Here is a 20,329-nt window from a genome sequence, read left to right as displayed (position 1 = left end):
TTCTAACTTTCAGTGATGTGTCTTACTCCTTGAGCATCAAATATGTTGATAGAAGCCATCGGATATGAACAAATCAATACACAAATATAAATTGTATACATCTCTTATATGACTGCATTTTCATGAGTTTGATTATATAAGCTTGAAGCTCATTCAAAAACAATACAGGATGTGGGAGGGATTAAGCAAGGGAGAAAGAATGGAGCTGAGAACGAACGGTACAAACCAACGTCTACCGAATAAAAGCCTAGTAATTTAACTTATGAGTCAACAATAGGAGTGCTGGATACAAGCTCCTCTCCTGAAAACCCCGAGATGGAGGCGGTTAGTGAGAACTCAGAAATCAAACCCGACAAAAGTGAGGAAGTACCTGCAGCGACATGTTGGGTGAAGACTTCCAAGATTCACCACAATGATCAGGACAATGCCTGAAATGTACTACCAGACCAATCTGGGATTTCCTTTCCATCTGTGCAGTACAATTAATGACCATGGTAATAAACTCCAAGAAGAAAACCTCCCTAAAAGCACATTGTTCTGTTCACTTTGTACTGGCCTACTACTCACAGGGATTCTCTCAGGTTCCCTCACCCTTTGCCCACCATCCCCTACTTTCCTTACGGTTTCAGCATATGACACTTTCTGCACTGCTCTCACCCTGGTAACCTCAACCTGTCTCACTTGCACAGAAATCAAACCCGACAAAAGTGAGGAAGTACCTGCGGCGACAGGTTGGGTGAAGACTTCCAAGATGCATCACAATGATCAGGACAATGCCAGAGATGTTTCTGAGCCAGTGGGAGTAATATATTTGTGGGGAAAGTGGATTCGTGGCTTTTGGCCGACCCAAGTGTGTTATTTTTCTGGGTGGAGGGAAAAGCTGGGTATTGTTAACTAACGTGAGACTGAAGATACTGTTAACCTGAAAAAGTCATACTAGGATATATGTCAGGTATCCGGGAAGAGCTCTTCTTTCCAAACCCACTACAGTGTTTCAGGTGCCAAGCTTATGGTCATGTTGCACCAGTATGTAGGAGAACGATATTGAGAAGTGTGCAGGAGGGCTTGGGACAAAGGAGTGTGTAGTTTCAGTGGTACAAGTGTGTTTCAATGGTGGGGATGACCATGTTGCTGGGGATCAGTAATGTCCTGTGCGAGTGAGACAGGTTGAGTTTGCCAGGGTGAGAGCAGTGCATAAAGTGTCAAATGCTGGTGGGCAAAGGGTGAGGGAACCTGAGAGAATCCCTGTGAGTAGTAGGCCAGTACAAAGTGAACAGAACAATGTGCTTTAAGGGAGGTTTTCTTGGAGTTTATTACCATGGTCATTAATTGTACTGCACAGATGGAAAGGAAATCCCAGAAGATTGGTCTGGTCGTAGCAGCAGCAGAGAAGTGTTTGTGTGTCAGAGGAACTACAGGGGGTTTGAGAGAAGGGGCCAAAGTAGTGGGTAGAAGTGGGGAGTTTGTTGGGGATAGGGGTGTATATCTAGGGTCAGATGGTGGTGCCATTTCTTATTTTCCATTTGTGAACAAAACGTGCACCCTTTCAGTTTGTTTGCCAGCTCATAGAAGTGGTAGGATAAGAACATCAACTGCTTCCAAATTGAGATGGCCTCAATGGCACTGTCCATGCTCTCAGATGCCATAACAGAACAGATACAATGATGCAATGGCTGTCTAAGTCTATGATAACATCGAGTTTCTACTACCTTTGATGGTTTATATCCAAACAGCATGACCACTGCCATTTTTAAGTCTTCTCTGTTCAGGTAGCCTTTCTTGTCCGTGTCACACAGCTCATAAACCTTTGGAGGAAATACATTGTCATGTTACAAAAAAGTCTACCTTGTAGGGGCGAGAGAGAGGGGTGATGGGGTGTAATCAATGATGTGTGTGTGTATATATATCTCTCACACATACACACATATATGTATACACATATACAGTGAGGCAAAAAACGTATTTAGTCAGCTACCAATTGTGCAAGTTCTCCCACTTAAAAAGATGAGAGAGGCCTGTAATTTTCATCATAGGTACACTTCAACTATGACAGACAAAATTAGAAAGAAAAAAAATCCAGAAAATCACATTGTAGGATTTCTTGATTTATTTGCAAATTATGGTGGAAAATAAGAATTTGGTCAATAACGAAAGTTTATCACAATACTTTGTTATATACCCTTTGTTGGCAATGACAGAGGTCAAACGTTTTCTGTAAGTCTTCACAAGGTTTTCACACACTGTTGCTGGTATTTTGGCCCATTCCTCCATGCAGATCTCCTCTAGAGCAGTGATGTTTTGGGGATGTGGCTGGGCAACACGGAATTTCAACTCCATCCAAATATTGTCTATTGGTTTGAGATCTGGAGACTGGCTAGGCCACTCCAGGACCTTGAAATGCTCCTTACGAAGCCACTCCTTCATTGCCCGGGCGGTGTGTTTGGGATCATTGTGATGCTGAAAGACCCAGCCACGTTTCATCTTCAATGCCCTTGCTGATGGTAGGCTTTGTTACTTTGGTCCCAGCTCTCTGCAAGTCATTCACTAGGTCCCCCCGTGTGGTTCTGGGATTTTTGCTCACCGTTCTTGTGATCATTTTGACCCCACGGGGTGAGATCTTGCGTGGAGCCCCAGATCGAGGGAGATTGTCAGTGGTCTTGTATGTCTTCCATTTCCTAACAATTGCTCCCACAGTTGATTTCTTCAAACCAAGCTGCTTACCTATTGCAGATTCTGTCTTCCCCAGCCTGGTGCAGGTCTACAATTTCGTTTCTGTTGTCCTTTGACAGCTCTTTGCTCTTGGCCATAGTGGAGTTTGGAGTGTGACTGTTTGAGGTTGTGGACAGGTGTCTTTTATACTGATAACAAGTTCAAACAGGTGCCATTAATACAGGAAATGAGTGGAGGACAGAGGAGCCTCTTAAAGAAGAAGTTACAGGTCTGTGAGAGCCAGAAATCTTGCTTGTTTGTAGGTGACCAAATACTTATTTTCCACCATAATTTGCAAATAAATTCATTAAAAATCCTACAATGTGATTTTCTGGATTTTTTCTCCTCATTTTGTCTGTCATAGTTGAAGTGTACCTATGATGAAAATTACAGGCCTCTCTCATCTTTTTAAGTGGGAGAACTTGCACAATTGGTGGCTGACTAAATACTTTTTTGCCCCACTGTATACATACAAACATACATACACACACACACACATACACACGATTTATATACACTGAGTGTACAAAACATTAGAAACACCTTCCTAATATTGAGTTGCACGCCTTTTTGCACTCAGAACAGCCATAATTTGCTGTGGCATGGACCACAAGGAGTCGAAAGCGTTCCCCTGGGATAATGGCCCATGTTGACTCCAATGCTTCCCACAGTTCTGTCAAGTTGGCTGGATGTCCTTGGGTGGTTGACAATTCTTGATACACACGGGAAACTGTTTAGAGCGAAAAACCAAGCAGCATTGCAGTTCTTGACACTCAAACCGGTGCGCCTGGCACCTACTACCATACCCCATTCAAACGACAAATTTAAAAAAAATGCCCAATCCCCTCTGAATGGCTGGCACACACGTCTCAATTGTCTCAAGGCTTAAAAATCCTGCTTTAACCGGTCTCCTTCCCTTCATTTATACTGACTGGAGTGGATTTAACAGGTGACATCAATAAAGGATCATAGACTGACCAGGTGAAAGGTATGTCATGGAAAGAACAGGTGATCCAAATGTTTTGTACAGTCAGTGTATACAGATCATTGGTATATACCCATCATTGGTTGTAATCCAAAGTCTGCCCTTACGAAAAAAGACTACAGTCAGAGTGCAGTATAAATGCAATATGCTGAAAATACTGCGTCCAAAATATATATTTTTTTTTACTGCAGTAATTTTAAAAGTATAACTGCAGTTACATGTAATGATAATTCATTCTGCAATTACTGTGCCCAAAATACCAGTCAATAGCAATTACCGCACTTTCAAAGCCGCAATCTTTTTCTGCAAGGGTGGCGGCAGTAGGTTATAGTAATAATGGACTAAAGAAGCCTAACATTGCTCGTTATAGTCCAAGGACCTTACATGTTCTGTTAAAAGACGAATTGGCTCTGGAAGCCAAAACAGCCAAATACTCCATCTACTCGTGATTCGATTCAACTGCGGTACGGTTCTAGAAACATAAATCCCTCTACCCTCATATCAAATCAAAATTATTTCACAAATGCAAAAAAAACACACTTACTGTACCCTGTTTTAACCGGTTTGAAACACAGTTGCAGCCAATGTTCCGTTCCCTCTACTAGCAAATAATATGAACAAATATGCACATTTGGCTACATGTAGCTCTCGCTTTGATCTCAAAACAAGTGCACATACTCGCAACCAATCATGCTGTAAATACAGTCCAGTTCAAAGTGAATGGCACAGACCCATATATTGTAATGGTCTATTTGCATATAGGGATACTGCAGCTCTGATTGGTTATGCCACACTGGTTGGTAGAGTATGGGCTGAGTCGTACATGTCAATGTAATAGAATCCTACTCCGGTGTGCTCCGCCTACAAGAAACATATGGCTTTGCGGGAACCCTAACCCTGTAAAGGGTCCCTCTCCGGAGTCCAAACGGGAGTTGCAGTGATGCGACAAGACTGTAACTACCAATTGGATATCTTAAAATTGGGGATAAAAGTACCAAAATTAAATAAAAGAACAACTAAGAGATGCACAAAAACAATATAACATTCAAAATGTGTGAGTCTTTCCTTTAATACGTATCGCTTGCGGTACGGTTTTGGAAACATAAGGAACGTGTCTTTCATATCAGCATGAAATAATGACTACATTAAACTTGGTCATTATTTCACGCTGATATGAAAGACATTCCTTATGTTTCCAAAACCGTACCGCAAGCGATACGTGTTTTTGTGCATCTCTTAGCAGTTCTTTTATTTAATTTTGGTACTTTTATCCCCAATTTCAAGATATCCAATTGGTAGTTACAGTCTTGTCCCATCACTGCAACTCCCGTTTGGACTCCGGAGAGGCGAAGGTTGAGAGTCATGCGTCCTCCGAAACACGACCTTGCCAAGCCCCACTGCTTCTTGACACACTGCTCCCTTAACCTGGAAGCCAGCCACACCAATGTGTCGGAGGATACATCATACAACTGGCAACCGGTCAGCGTGCATGCGCCCGGCCCACCACAAGGAGTCGCTAGAGCGACATAGCCTGGGATCGAACCCGGGTCTGTAGTGATGCCTCTGCACTGCCTTAGAAATTCGAACAGAGCCTCACGAGTTGCGCAGTGGTCTATCAATTACCTGGGTCATTTCATGTTAATCTGAGCTATTGCTGTTAAAGCAGACAAATATTTGTCCGGTATGAGGTACCATTGCGATAAAGTCACTCTCACTAAACTGGAAGTTAATAGGAATACAACTTTTAGATTGTGAAAACATCTATCATACATGTCAGATTTCAATAGTGGCCGATGTCATAACGCGGGAGGTTGTCTTCTCTCAAATGAGCCATTGATCATATTTTTGTCATATTCCAACCTGGAGAAATGTGTCATGTAAAAAATATATATACAGTTCTCACATATTAATGTTATTTAACACTGTAAAATCATAGAAATCACTTTATAGGAATTTTGGGTGGATTTTTCCTTTAACTCTTAAAGCAAGTGTTGGGGCTCTTAACAAAACTCGGCTAGAACCATGGGGCAAAACAGACAGGGTTAGCTTATATTGTTGATAACATGTCAACTATATTTCGTCTTCAATGATTATTGAAAACAACTACAATTGCACAATGAGCACTTCATGTTGGTTAGATAGCTAGTTATTTTTTGCCATTTCATTGACATGAAACAAATAAAAATAAAAAGACATGGTATCAAGAACAAGATGAAACGAGTCACGATTACCCACATGGCAGTTTTGTCAATGTTGCTAGCTATCTGTCCATCCACAATTACAACAATATACAGACTTCTGCCCCATTGTGAGCTAGTGATGTTACGTTTGATACCGGACCTCTGAGGCATGCGAAATCGCTAAGCAGTGAAATTCAAAGCACTTCATCACAAAGATGCTTTTCACTTTATCAAAAGCGTAGTTTGATCAAGTGATTTTTCAAACCGTGTGTTGCAAAACATGAGATCCCACTGAATTTGCCATGGTTCCAGTGCTTTCTTCAACTCCAAGCTGGTTTCAAACACCGACCTTTACTGGACAATGTACTAACTTAGTTTTTGTATTGTATTTACTATGGATCCCCATTAGCTGGGTCCAACAACATTAAGGCAGTTATACAATTTTAAAAAACCTTTACAATACATTCATTACAGAATTCACAACACAAAGTTTGCCCCCTCAGGCCCAAAATCCATGTGTACGCGTGTGTGTATGCATGTGTCTGTGCCTATGTTTGTGTTACTTCACAGTCCCCGCTGTCCCATAAGGTGTATTTTTACTTGTTTTTTAAAAATCTGATTCTACTGCTTGCATCAGTTATCTGATTTGGAATATAGTTCCTTGTAGTCATGGCTTTATGTAGTACTGTGCGCCTCCCATAGTCTTCTGGACTTGGGGACTGTGAAGAGTCCTCTGGTGGCATGCATGGGTGTCCAAGCTGTCTGCTAGTATTTAAAAAAAACAGACAGCTCGGTACCTTCAGCTTGTCAACACTGCTTACAAGTAATGAGGAAGTCAATATCTTCCACTTTGAGCCATGAGAGATTGACATGCATGTCATTAATGTTAGCTCTCCGAGTGTCCTTTTAAGGGCCAGCTGTGCTGCCCTCTTCTGAGCCAACTACTGTATCAATATGTTTTGACCATGACAGTTGACAATCTAGGGTTACGACAAGCAGTTTAGTCACCTCAACTTGCTCAATTTCCACATTATTCATTACTAGATGTAGTTGAGGTTTAGGTTAAGTGAATGATTTGTCCCAAATACAATGCTTTGTTTTTGGAAATATTTAGGACTAACTTATTCCTTGCTACCCATTCCGAAACTAACTGCAGCTCTTTGTTAAGTGTTGCAGTCATTTCAGTCGTTGTAGTAGCTGACGTGTATAGTGTTGAGTCATCCACATACATAGACACACTGGCCTTACTCAAAGCCAGTGGCATGTCGTTAGTAAAGATTGAAAAAAGCCAGGGGCCTAAACAGCTACACTGGGGAATTCCTGCTTCTACCTGGATTATGTATCTGTATTCTGTTAGACAAGTAACTCAATATCCATATTATAGCAGAGGGTGTAAAGCCATAACACATACGTTTTTCCAGCAGCAGACTATGATCGATAATGTCAAAAGCCGCACTGAAGTCTAAACAAGACAGCCCCCACAATAATTTTATCATCAAGTTCTCTCAGCCAATCATCAGATATTTGTGTAAGTGCCGTGCTTGTTGAGTCTCCTTCCCTATATGCGTACTGAAAGTTGTTTGACCAGATACAGAAGTTTACTACGGGTTGGTAACAGACTGATTGGTCGGCTATTTGAGCCAGTAAAGGGGGCTTTACTATTCTTGGGTAGCGGAATGACTTTAGCTTCCCTCCAGACCTGAGGGCACACACTTTCTAGTCGGCTTAAATTGAAGATGTGGCAAATAGGAGTGGCAATATCGTCCGCTATTATCCTCAGTCATTTTCCATCCGATTGTCAGACCCCAGTGGCTTGTCATTGTTGATAGACAATTTTTTCACCTCTTCCACACTGACTTTACGAAATTCAAAAGTACAAATCTCGTCTTTCACAATTTGGTCAGATATACTTGGATGTGAAGTGTCAGCGTTTGTTGCTGGCATGTCATCCCTAAACGTTTATCTTGCCAATGAAAAAGTCATTAAAGTAGTTGGCAATATCAGTGGGTTTTGTGAGGAATGAGCCATCCGATTTAATGAATGATGAGTTGGCTTTTTTCCCAAATGTAATTTAAGGTGCTCCAAAGCTTTTTACTATCATTAATCTTTGTTTCATAGTATAGTTTATTTTTATTTAGCTTAATCACATGATTTCTTCCTTTGGAGTACATTTGCCAATCAGTTGGGCTGCCAGACTTATTTACCATATCTTTTGCCTCATCCCTCAACCATACAATTTCTCCAATTCCTCATCAATCCAAGGGGATTTAACAGTTTTTACAGTCATTTTCTATATGGGTACGTGCTTATTACTAACTGGAATAAGCAATTTCAGAAAAGTGTCAGGTGCAGCGTCTGGTTGCTCCTTATTACACACCACAGACCAGCAAATAGTCTTTACATCATCACCATATGAATCACTACAAAACATATTGTATGACCTCTGATGCACTATATTAGGGCCCTTCTTTGGAACTTTGGTTTTCCTAGATATGGCTACTATATTGTGATCACTACATCCTATGGATTTGGATACTGCTTTAAAGCAAATGTCTGCAGCATTAGTAAAGATGTGATCAATACATGTTGATGATTTAATTCCTGTGCTGTTTGTAAATACCCTGGTAGGTTGACTGACAACCTGAATCAGGTTGCAGGCACTGGTTACAGTTTTTTTCTTGAGTGGGCAGCTTGATTAGAGCCAGTCAATATTTAAAATCACCCAGAAAATATACTTCTCTGTTGATATCACATACATTATCCAGATACTGACTGTTAGCACTTGGCGGTCTATAGCAGCTTCCCACAAGAATGGGTTTTAGGTGAGGCAGATGTACCGGCAGCCATATTACAGTATTTAACATTATATCTTCTCTAAGCTTTACAGGTATGTGGTTCTGTCACGACTTCCGCTGTAGTTCGCTCCTCTCCTTGTTCGGGTGGCTTAGGCGGTCGACGTCACCGGCTTTCTAACCATCGCCTCTCCATTTTTCATGTATCCATTTGTTTTGTCTTGTTCCCTGCACACCTGGGGACCTGTACACCAGGCAGGGCACTCTGACATCACCCCAGGTGAGTATGCACCACTCTCATCCAGAGTCCTCTGTTGTTCACCTGTTTGTACCGGTTTGTTTCCCTGAGTTCTCCCCGCATTCCCAGCATAAGGCGCTCGTCGATTCAGGCGCAGCTGGGAATTTTATCGACCGAGCGTTAGCACTTAGTTTAGGGATCCCCATTATTGTGGATAGACCTTTTCTGGTTCACGCTCTGGATAGTTGACCATTAGGGTAAGGGCTAATCAGGGAGGCCACCATCTCCGTGGCCATAGAGACGCAGGAGGGGGGGGAGATCACAATGAGAGAATCAGTCTCTTTCTCATTGACTCTCCTGCGTTTCCTGTGGTACTAGGCCTTCCCTGGTTGGCTCGTCATAACCCCACCATTTCCTGGCAACAGATGGCTCTTACGGGGTGGTCGAGAGAGTGCTCGGGGAGGTGTGTAGGGGTTTCCGTTGGTGTTACCATGGTGGAAAGTCCAGACCAGGTCTCCACCGTGCGCATTCCCCCAGAATATGCCGATTTGGCTCTCGCCTTCTGTAAGAAGAAGGCGACACACCCCATCGACGGGGGGGATTGCGCGATAAATCTCCTGGTAGACGCTGCACTTCCCAGGAGTCATGTGTATCCCCTGACGCAAGCGGAGACGGTGGCTATGAAGACATATGTCTCCGAATCCCTGTGTCAGGGGTACAGTCGGTCCTCCACTTCACCCGCCTCCTCGAGTTTCTTTTTTGTGAAGAAGGATGGAGGTCTGCACCGTGCATTGATTATAGAGGTCTCAATCAAATCACGGGGAGGTACAGTTACCCCGCTAACTCTTATCGCCACGACGATTGAGTCAATGCACGGGGTGCGCTTCTTCACTAAACTGGATCTCAGGAGTGCGTACAATCTGGTGCGTATCCGAGAGGGAGACAAGTGGAAGACGGTGTTTAGTACCACCTCAAGGCATTACGAGTACCTCGTCATGTGGTACGGGTTGATGAATGCTCCATCAGTCTTCCAATCCTTCGTAGACGAGATTTTCAGGGACTTGCATGGTGTACATTGATGACATTCTGATATACTCTGCTACACTCGCCGAGCATGTGTCCCTGGTGCGCAAGGTACTTGGATGACTGTTGGAGCATGACCTGTACGTCAAGGCTGAGAAATGCCTGTTCTTTCAACAGTCCGTCTCCTTTCTAGGTTATCGCATTTCCACATCAGGGGTGGAGATGGAGAGTGACCGCATAGCAGCCGTGCGTAATTGGCCGACTCCCACCACGGTAAAGGAGGTGCAGCCATTTTTAGGGTTTGACAATTACTACCGGAAATTTATCCAGGGTTTTGGCGAGGTGGCTGCTCCCATTTCCTCACTGCTGAAGGGGGGTCCTGTACATCTGCAGTGGTCGGTTGAGGCGGACAGGGCTTTTGGGCAGCTGAGAGCTCTGTTTACCTTGGCTCCCGTACTGGCCCATCCGGATCCCTCTTTGGCATTCATAGTGGAGGTGGCCGAGTCAGAGGCTGGGATCGGAGCCGTGCTCGCTCAGCGCTCGGGCACGCCACCGAAGCTCCGCCCCTGTGCTTTCTTCTCGAAGAAGCTCAGCCCAGCGGAGAGGAACTATGATGTGGGGGACCGGGAGCTGTTGACTGTGGTTAAGGCTTTGAAGGAATGGAGACATTGGTTTGAGGGGGCAAAACACCCTTTCCTCATCTGGACAGACCACCGCAAACTGGAGTACATCCGGGCAGCTAGGAGACTGAATCCTTGTCAGGCAAGGTGGGCCATGTTCTTTATCCGTTTTGTGTTTACCCTGTCCTACAGACCAGGTTCCCAGAATGTTACGGCATGCGCACTGTCCCGGTTGTATGACACAGAGGAGTGGCCCATGGATCAGACTCCCATTCTCCCGGGAGCCTTGGTCACACCTGTCGGTTGATTTTCTAACGGATCTTCCTCCCTCACAGGAGAACACCACGATCTTGGTCGTTGTGGATCATTTCTCTAAGTCCTGTCGTCTCCTCCCTCTGCCCGGTCTCCCTATAGCCCTACAAACTGCGGAGGCCCTGTTTACACACGTCTTCCAGCACTACGGGGTGCCTGAGGATATAGTGTCTGATCGGGGTCCCCAGTTCACTTCAAGAGTCTGGAGGGCGATCATGGAATGTAATGAGTAGGTGGAGAGAGTGAACCAGGATGTGGGCAGGTTTCTGCGGTCCTATTGCCAGGACCGGTCGGCGGAGTGGGAGGCGTTCCTGCCCTGGGCAGAGATGGTGCAGAACTTGCTCCGCCACTAACCTCTCCCCCTTTCAGTGTGTATTGGGGTCCTGGCACCGTGGCATCGGTGTCAGACTGAGGCTCCTGCGGTGGACGAGTGGTTCAGACGCGCGGAGGAGACCTAGGAAGCCGCCCATGGTCAGCTCCAGCAGGCCGCGCTGCGCCTAAAGACCTGCACAGACAGTCACCACAGTGAGGCCCCGGTGTTCGCACCAGGGGACAGGGTCTGGCTCTTGACCCGAAACCTGCCCCTCCGCCTGCCCTGCCAGAAGCTGGGCCCGCGGTTTGTGGGGCCATTCAAAGTCCTGAGGAGAGTGAACGAGGTATGTTACAGGTTACAGCTTCCCCCCGATTACTGTATTAACCCCTCGTTCCATGCGTCTCTCCTCAGGCCGGTGGTGGTTGGTCCGCTCCAGGAGTCTTAGATACGGGAGGCCGGTGTCTACGCACCAATGGAGCCGCGCGTCCGGGGGAGGTACTGTCACGACTTCCGCCGAAGTCGGCTCCTCTCCTTGTTCGGGTGGCGTTTGGCGGTCGACATCACCGGCTTTCTAACCATCGCCGCTCTATTTTTCATGTATCCATTTGTTTTGTCTTGTTCCCTGCACACCTGGTTTTCATTCCCCAATCAATTCATATGTATTTATTCCTCTGTTCCCCATTATGTTTTTGTGTAGGATTGTTTTGTGTTACGTGTATTTTGATATTGTGGATATTGTTACGTGCATTATTTTTTGTTTATGTTCTGTGTTTTGGCACATTTTATGTTACTTTGTGCTGTCATTTTTGAACGGAATAAACGTGTGCCTGTTCACTACACTCTGCTCTCACCTCCAATACACAATCCTAACAGGTTCTTTATATAGACCGCAACACCATTTGGCATTTCTGTCTTTTCAGTAGATGTTGTAACCACGTATTACTACCACTGTATGAAAGGTATTATCTAAGTGAGTTTCAGAGATACTTTACAAGCAAGTTATTGACTTCATGGACCTTGTTTCTCAAGCTGCATATGTTAATATGGACTATTTTTAGCACTTTTCTGGGTTGCTTGATTGTTTTTAATACTTTACTGGGAAACTTATCAGAAGTAGACTTGATAGTGCAGGGTGAGCTGCACAAGTGGTCTTCCTACTAGGGCACACAGCCTCAGTGCTAACAGTGCAACTCTGGTTCATAGGCTCATGATTACGGCATCCAATAGACCTGAAAATAGCTGTGCAGCGACACTCCTCATCCAACCTGACAGAGCTTGCGAATATCTGCAGAGAAGAATAGGATAAACTTCCCAAATACAGGTGTGCCAAGCTACCGTCATACCCAAAAAGACTTGAGGCTGTAATCACTGCCAAAGGTGCTTCAACAAAGTACTTAGTAAATTATCTGAATACTGTGACATTTCTGTTGTCATTATGGGGTAGTGTGTGTAGATTGATGAGGGGGGAAAAAAACTATTTAATCCATTTTAGAATAAGGCTGTAACGTAACAAAATGTGGAAAAAGTCAAGGGGTCTGAATACTTGCACAGTATAAGATCTCCTAAACCCGTGTTAACCTCAGACCTTATTTTTGGCATTTATTCCAAACCCCTTATTATTTCCCCATACATTTTTCCCATAGGGATGGCTGAACCAATGATATGTATAAACGTGACTGGGCTGAACGAACCAGAGGTAAATTATTTCCGGGTTTTAGCAGTACAAGCTGGCGAGCTCTATAGACCCCCAAACCACATTGAATGTGTCATAGTACCCATAAAACCTAGCAGTCATGCAGGGAAATGGTTCCAATTGTTTTTCCACCATCAATTTTTCCCATAGGTGATTTTAAAAACACATAAAATAAGGGCTGTGTTTCGTGTAGGCTTACCCTGGCGTGACGTTTTGATAAACATGTAAATCTCAGACAAGGTGACTTATCAATATATTAGACTCTATTTAACGCTCAGTTTTGTAAATGCTAATTAGCATCAAAGTAGACATCATACAAAACTACAAATCCCTGCAAGTTCCTTCATTTCAACTCTAGCTGATACCTTTACTAACAGGTATTGATTGTGTCAATTTAAAACCTGTACAAGACAGTTCAAAGAATTTTCCATTTAATAGAAATGTTGCCAATTTATTAGTTGCTACATTAATTTAACATTAGATTAACTATCAAGAGAATCTTACCTTTGACTCACTTCGGATCATCACGGCATTTGTAGTACTTTATGATAGCCACATTAGCATTTCATTATTGGGAGGGGGGGGTTAAATACAGGCGAATATACACTATACAAACAAAAGTATGTGGACACCTGCTCGTCGAACATCTCAATCCAACATCATGGGCATTAATATATAACATTGATGTTGGAAAATTGCTGCAGGGACTTGCTTTTATTCAGCCACAAGAGCATTAGTGAGGTCATTAACTGTTCAACAGTCTTATGGCTTGGGGGTTGAAGCTGTTAAGAAGCCTTTTGGACATAGACTTGAGGCTCTGGTATCGCTTGCCATGCGGTAGAAGAGAGAACAGTCTATGACTTGGGTAACTGGAGTGAGGTCGGGGACTTATGTTGGGCGATTAATATTTTGCTCTCGGAGCGTTCAAAGCACACACTGGACGCTCTGGCAGAGGAGTAGGGTTGATCCGAGCATTTAACGCCAGTCAAGCACCCGAGCTAACTGGCTAACGTTGGCTAGCTACTTCCAAACACAAATGAGAGAACACCTCACTCTGACCATTTTACTCGCCCTAGTATAGCTGGTTAGGCTGTAATTAGAGCACTGTATCCAGAGCATTGGTGACTAACTGTGCAGCTGGCAACAATTTAATTAAGCTTTTTTTGCCGACTTTTACTGACACCAGCCATATTCAACAGGTGATGAGCGTTTGTAAATTCATCAGTTATTCGGCATGAGAGTGCTCTGAAATCGGGAGTAGATAGCCAGAATGAACAATGTCCATTGAAACACACAACGACTATACCACTTAGCTAAGAATGATGTGAATAATAAAGACAATAAACATTGGGTAGTTAGTTAGTTAACAATACTGGCTGGCAAGTTCAATATATTAGTAGCCAACTAACGCTAGGTAACTAGCTAACATACCAGTACATACTGCTGTAATGCTATGCGGTTCGTTATGATAGCGTAGCTAATAAATTGTCAGCCAACATAACGTGTAACGTAACTTAGTTGAAAAGTCATTACATTGCTCACATTTTAACATGTCACAATTAGTTAAATCAATGAATTTGTATCCACTCTCATTTAGCATATTTTCCTCCAATCTGAAAACGTGAAGCCACGCCCATTTTCTGAAGAATTACATTATGGGCCCTAAAAGCACAGACAGTGTCCACTGCATGTATACTTTGTATTTTGGCGAATTTAGTATGACATCCGGGAACTTTTTGGCATACTAACTATATCCATACTTTGACCAATAAGCATACTATATACTCAATTCATATCACAAATAGTGCAGTTAGTATGAGCATTTGAACACAGCTCAAATTTGTTTCTAGTAATCTCTCCTCCTTCAGGGGCTTCTTCTTTGGACTTTATATGGCCATTGGCAACCAACTTTAAGGTGCATTACCACCACCAACTGGATTGGAGTGTGGACCTCAGTTCATCTTACATTATAAACTGGGTGGTTTGAGCACTGAATGCTGATTGGCTGACAGCTGTAGTATATCAGACCGTATACCATGGGTATGACAAAACATTTATTTTTACTGCTCTAATTACTTTGGTAACCAGTTTATAATAGCAATAAGCCACCTCGGGGGTTTGTGGTATATGGCCACACCTAAGGGCTGTATACAGGCACTATGCGTTGCATCGTGCATAAGAACATCCCTTAGCCATGGTATATTGGCAATATACCACACCCCCTCGTGCCCTAGTGTTAATAACCCACATGAGTATATGCTCCTAAAAACCAATGAGGAGATGGGAGAGGCGGGACTTGCAGCGTGTGAAGCGTCACTAGAAACAAGTTGTTTTAGCACCTGGCTACAAGACGTGTGCAAGCAGTGTGGGTGCAATGATTTATGTGTAAATGTATTTTGCACACGACGGGCGGTGTAATATGTAAATGTACATATACATGTTATTCAATCATTGCACCCACACTGCTTGCAGAGCATCTGCATGGCCAGGCACTAAAATAGAATGGGTTCTATTTGTGACTCAATGCGCTGCAAGTCTGGCTTCTCCCATCTCCTCATTGGTTTTCTGCAGCATATACCAAAATGCCATCTCCTCATTGGTTTTCAGGAGCATATACCCACATGGGTGATTGAAAAATGAACTTAGGTCCACACTCCAATCAGTTGCTATAATGCACCTAAAGTTGGTTGCCAACCACCATATAAAGTCCAAAATAAAAAGAAGCAGCCTGAAGGAAGGAGGAGAGATGACTAGAAACAAATTTGGTTTGCCATTTTATCTGTGGATTAATTGTTGGAGTAGAGGACCTTGTGCATCTCAGGTAAAATAAACAACCCAATGTTTATCTCCCAGGACAAATGAGCTAGCAAAAGCAAGCTAGCTAGCTAAATTGCCATAAATGTTTAATGCTTTTCGACTTGTCCCGAAATTAATATAATTGGTTCTGAGTTTGTTTTGATATTTCAAACTGCATGTCCTGATAGCATCTGGTGTGGGTGGACAAAATCAACATGCGTGTGCGGTCTGGTCAGAATGTAAAAGATTGGCCGTGTAACATTAGTGTCTCTCACCTGTGAACTGAACTCTTGCTTGCCTTGGCATCCCGGACCCTCTGGTCTCTGAACACGAATGATACTAGTGTAGACGGAAATTATGGGATGTGCTTTTACAGAACTTGACATGGTAATGATACGGTACATTGGGTAAACTTCGGTACCCTAAACTGTACTCCCACACAAGGGCCAGTCAATTACGGAGCCATTCTGCCTCTTATCAGACAACCGCAAAAAAACAGTTACCTACAGTAGAGTCTATGAGTCGGTACAGTACTGTTAGCTAACGTTAGTTCTTACCGTTTCAAACTTCTTCTTGTCGATGTCGGTGATTTCTCTTTGTTTTCTGGCAAAATGTGTTAGAGAACACATTTCCATGTTGATAGATTGCAAAGAGGAAAAGTTCAGTTTCCTTGGAGACCGTATGAGCTCCACGGTTGGTTACCTGTTCTTCTTCTTTGGTATCATGGTGTTCGCACATTTTGTTTGTGCATGCTGCCACCTACTGTGCATGCTGCCACCTACTGTGCGGTAGTGTGTGGCCGGCCAATCACGTTACATTTTGGTTTACCTGTTTGATAGTGGTGGAAAAAGAACCACCCGCCAAACCTGAATAGTGTAGGGCAGCAGATCTAGGCATTAGGTTTACGCATTAGGTTTGGCCTAATAGTCAACATAGAACAACATAATAGCAGCCCCATTCATTGCCGTACACTACATATTAAACACAATTAACACATCTGATTAGTAGGCTATATAATCAGTTCAATGTCAATAACATATCCTAATATTTTCAGTCTGATTACGCTGATAAAATCACAAGTCTCTATTAAATTCGTTTTTTGTATTTCTTTGTCCGTTGATTGTGGGAAGACAGCTTGCAACCAAGAGAAAATGTCACCATGAAAAAGTCTCAAAGGAAAGGTGGATAGTTTCAGGGAAGAATGGACAGAAATAGGCATTCTTACCATATTTCTCCAATGTCAAACCACAATGTCTTGTTTGAAACTAAAAGGTTTCTGTTTGCAAATAATCAAATATTAGACATCCGTATGAATCTAAGTATGGCACTTCCAAGTTACCTTTCCACGCATACAGAGGCTCGACTGAGGCAGAAAAATGTAAGCTTCAACCCATGGCTACTCATCTGTTGCTTAACCCAACAGAAGTGCTTCTATAAAAACTGCCTGGGTTTAAACATCCTATATTCAGAAAATGAAAAGCTCAATTAATAGAGACAGAATAGCAAAGTACATTTTTTGACTCTTCGAATATTGAAGGCCGCAGCTCAGCTTCAGAATGTCAGAGAGGAATCAATACAGTGCCTTTGGAAGGTATTCAGACCCCTTGACTTTTTCCACATATTGTTAGGTTACAGCCTTATTTTAAAATGTAATAATAGTTTTCCCCCCCTCAATCTACACACAATATCCCATAATGACAAAGCAAAATCAGGATTAGACATTTTTGCAAATTTCTAATAAAAAACAAACAAACTGATATCACATTTACATAAGTATTCAAACCTTTTACTCAGTACTTTGTTGAAGCACCTTTGGCATCGATTACAGCCTCAAGTCTTCTTGGGTATGACACAACAAGCTCGCTCACCTGTATTTGGGGAGTTTCTCCCATTCTTCTCTGCAGATCCTCTCAAGCTCTGGTTTCCAGGTTTCCTCCAGATGTGACGCTTGGCATTCAGGCCAAAGAGTTCAATCTTGGTTTCATCAGACCAGAGAATCTTGTTTCTCATGTTCTGAGAGTCTTTGGGTGCCTTTTGGCAAACTTCAAGCGGACTGTCATGTGCCTTTTACTGATGAGTGGCTTCTGTCTGGCCACTCTACCATAAAGGCCTGATTGGTGGAGTGCTGCAGAGATGGTTGTCCTTCTGGAAGGTTCTACAAAGAGGAACTCTAGAGCTGTAAGAGTGACCATCAGGTTCTTTGTCACCTCCCTGACTAAGACTCTCCTCCTCCGAATGCTCAGTTTCCCCAGATCTCTGCATCGACACAATCCTGTCTCAGAGCTCTACGGACAATTCCTTCGACCTCATGGCTTGGTTTTTTCTCTGACGTGCACTGTCAATGTTGGGACCTAATATAGACAGATGTGTGCCTTTCCAAATCATGTACAATTAAATTAATTTACAGGTGGACTCCAATAAAGTTGAAGAAACATCAAGGATGATCAATGAAAACAGGATGCACCTGAGCTCAATTTCAATTCTCATAGCAATAAGTCTGAATACTTATGTAAATAAGGTATTTCTGTTTTATTTTTAATACATTTGCTAAAGTGTCCAAATCTGTTTTCGCTTCGTCATTATGGGGAATTGTGTGTAGATTGCTGAGGAAATATTTTTATTTAATCAATTTTAGAATAAGGCTTACGTAACAAAGAGGCACTGTATACCCTGTTTACCCATATGCATAAGTCACTTACTTTGTGGGCATTTTAAACTTTGTTTCTAGCATAAGGCATCACAGAGATAATATGAAGCTTTCCATAAAGCTTTCCATAAAGCTTTCCATAACAATACTTATCTGGATACTTTTAAAAATGTATTTCAAAATATAAAGCGAACAATTATTTTCCCCCTTTTAACGAAAGGGTATGGCATACCCTCACTCAATTTGAGCCCTAGTTTTAACCAAACACACCAAGCCCTCTGCAACTGGATTCTGGACTTCCTGACGGGCCGCCCCCAGGTGGTAAATATAGGTAACAACACATCCGCCACACCAATCCTCAACACAGGGGCCTCTTGGGTGTGTGCTCAGTCCCCTTTTGTACTCCCTGTTCACTCATGGCTGCACAGGCCAGGCATGAGTCCAACACCATCATTAAGTTTGCCGATGGCACAACAGCCTGATCACCGACAACGACTAGACAGCCTATAGGGAGGAGGTCAGAGACCTGGCCGTGTGGTGCCAGGACAACAACCTCTCCCTCAACGTGATCAAGACAAAGGAAATGATTGTGGACTACAGGAAAAGGAGGACTGAGCATGCCTCCATACTCATCGACGGGGCTGTAGTGGCGCAGGTTGAGAGGTTTGGGTTCCTTAGTGTCCACATCACCAACAAACTAACATGGTCCAAGCATACCAAGACAGTTGTGAAGAGGGCACGACAAAACCTATTCCCCCTCAGGAGACTGAAAATATTTGGCATGGGTCCTCAGATCCTCAAAAGGTTCTACAGCTGCACTATCGAGAGCATCCTGGCTGGTTGCATCACTGCCTGGTATGACAACTGCTCGGCCTCCCGACCGCAAGGCACTACAGAGGGTAGTGCGTACGACCCAGTACATCACTGGGGCCAAGCTTTCACCCATCGTGGACCTCTGTACCAGGCGGTGTTAGAAGAAGGCCCTAAAAATGGTCTGTTCTCTCGGTAACCACACGTCAAGCGGTACCGTAGCGCCAAGTCTAGGTCCAAGAGGCTTCTAAACAGCTTCTACCCCCAAGCCATAAGACTCCTGAACATCTAATCAAATGGCTACCCAGAATATTTGCATTGCCCCCCACCCCTTTTATGCCGCTGCTACTCCTAGGTTATTATCTATGCATAGTCACTTTAATAACACTGCCTACATGTACATATTACCTCAATTATCTCGACTACCGGTGCCCCCACACATTGACTCTGTACCGGTCCCTGTATATAGTCTCGCTATTGTTATTTTACTGCTGCTCTTTACTGCTGCTCTTTAATTACTTGTTCCTTTTATTTCTTATTCATATTTTTTAAACTGCATTGTTGATTAGAGTCTTGTAAGTAAGCATTTCACTGTAAGGTGAAAGGAATACCTGTTGTATTCGGCGCATGTGACTAATACAATTTGATTTGAAATACGGCGGTATATAAGGAGTGTATGGTGACAGTATTGGAGGATTTGACTATACTGACAAATCTATGGATAGCATAATTGATTCTGTCAAACAGGTAGGCCTACCTCTTATTTTTTTGAATAGGAAAAAATACGCTCCAACAGGGGCTTAGTCTAATACAGTGACAACTAAAATATCCCAATAACAATTTAGTCCAATCACTGTAAGCTAAATATGATGTCTTTCCATGTTTCTGATTTCAGTGTGTGTGTGCGCATTCCTGCATGTATAATAAACATGTTGACTCACCCTACTTGTAGAGAAACGCCAACGCCATCCTGCTCTCTTTCATGTTGAGGAAACGGTCTATCATTCTGTCATACAGTTCACACTTTAAAAAAAATTCTTAGGCTACCTGACTAAAATGCTTGCTCGCTAGCCTAACTTCCTTTCATGGGCAACTTTAGCTAGTTAACATTAGCCTTCCACATCTAGCTACATATTGAACTTCCATCCTCGGGAAGGGGGCACAATGTACGAATTAATGGTTGGATCAGAATCACAGTTCTTATCATTGGC

At 43.1% G+C, this 20,329-nt stretch overlaps 1 protein-coding gene across 5 annotated transcripts in view; it reads right to left on the bottom strand.

Moving 5' to 3' along the window:
* Positions 1–16,360, bottom strand: part of efcab11 (EF-hand calcium binding domain 11) — a 79,186-nt gene extending 62,826 nt beyond the window's left edge. For all 5 annotated transcript variants that reach the window (XM_029687513.2, XM_029687515.2, XM_029687516.2 and 2 more), the window contains exons 1-2: positions 16,219–16,360; positions 1,710–1,805 (exon numbers count right to left, since the gene is read on the bottom strand). In XM_029687513.2, the coding sequence (XP_029543373.2) occupies positions 1,710–1,805; positions 16,219–16,296 (174 nt within the window). In that variant the 5' untranslated portion in view covers positions 16,297–16,360. The remainder of the gene's footprint in view (positions 1–1,709; positions 1,806–16,218) is intronic.
* Positions 16,361–20,329: the final 3,969 nt, after the last annotated feature.

The sequence above is a fragment of the Oncorhynchus nerka genome, linkage group LG18 (assembly GCF_034236695.1).
Source record: "Oncorhynchus nerka isolate Pitt River linkage group LG18, Oner_Uvic_2.0, whole genome shotgun sequence".
In the NCBI taxonomy this organism is placed as follows: domain Eukaryota; kingdom Metazoa; phylum Chordata; class Actinopteri; order Salmoniformes; family Salmonidae; genus Oncorhynchus; species Oncorhynchus nerka.
The sequence above is the reverse complement of the archived record's forward strand: the minus strand, read 5'-3'. Positions and strand labels throughout refer to the sequence as shown.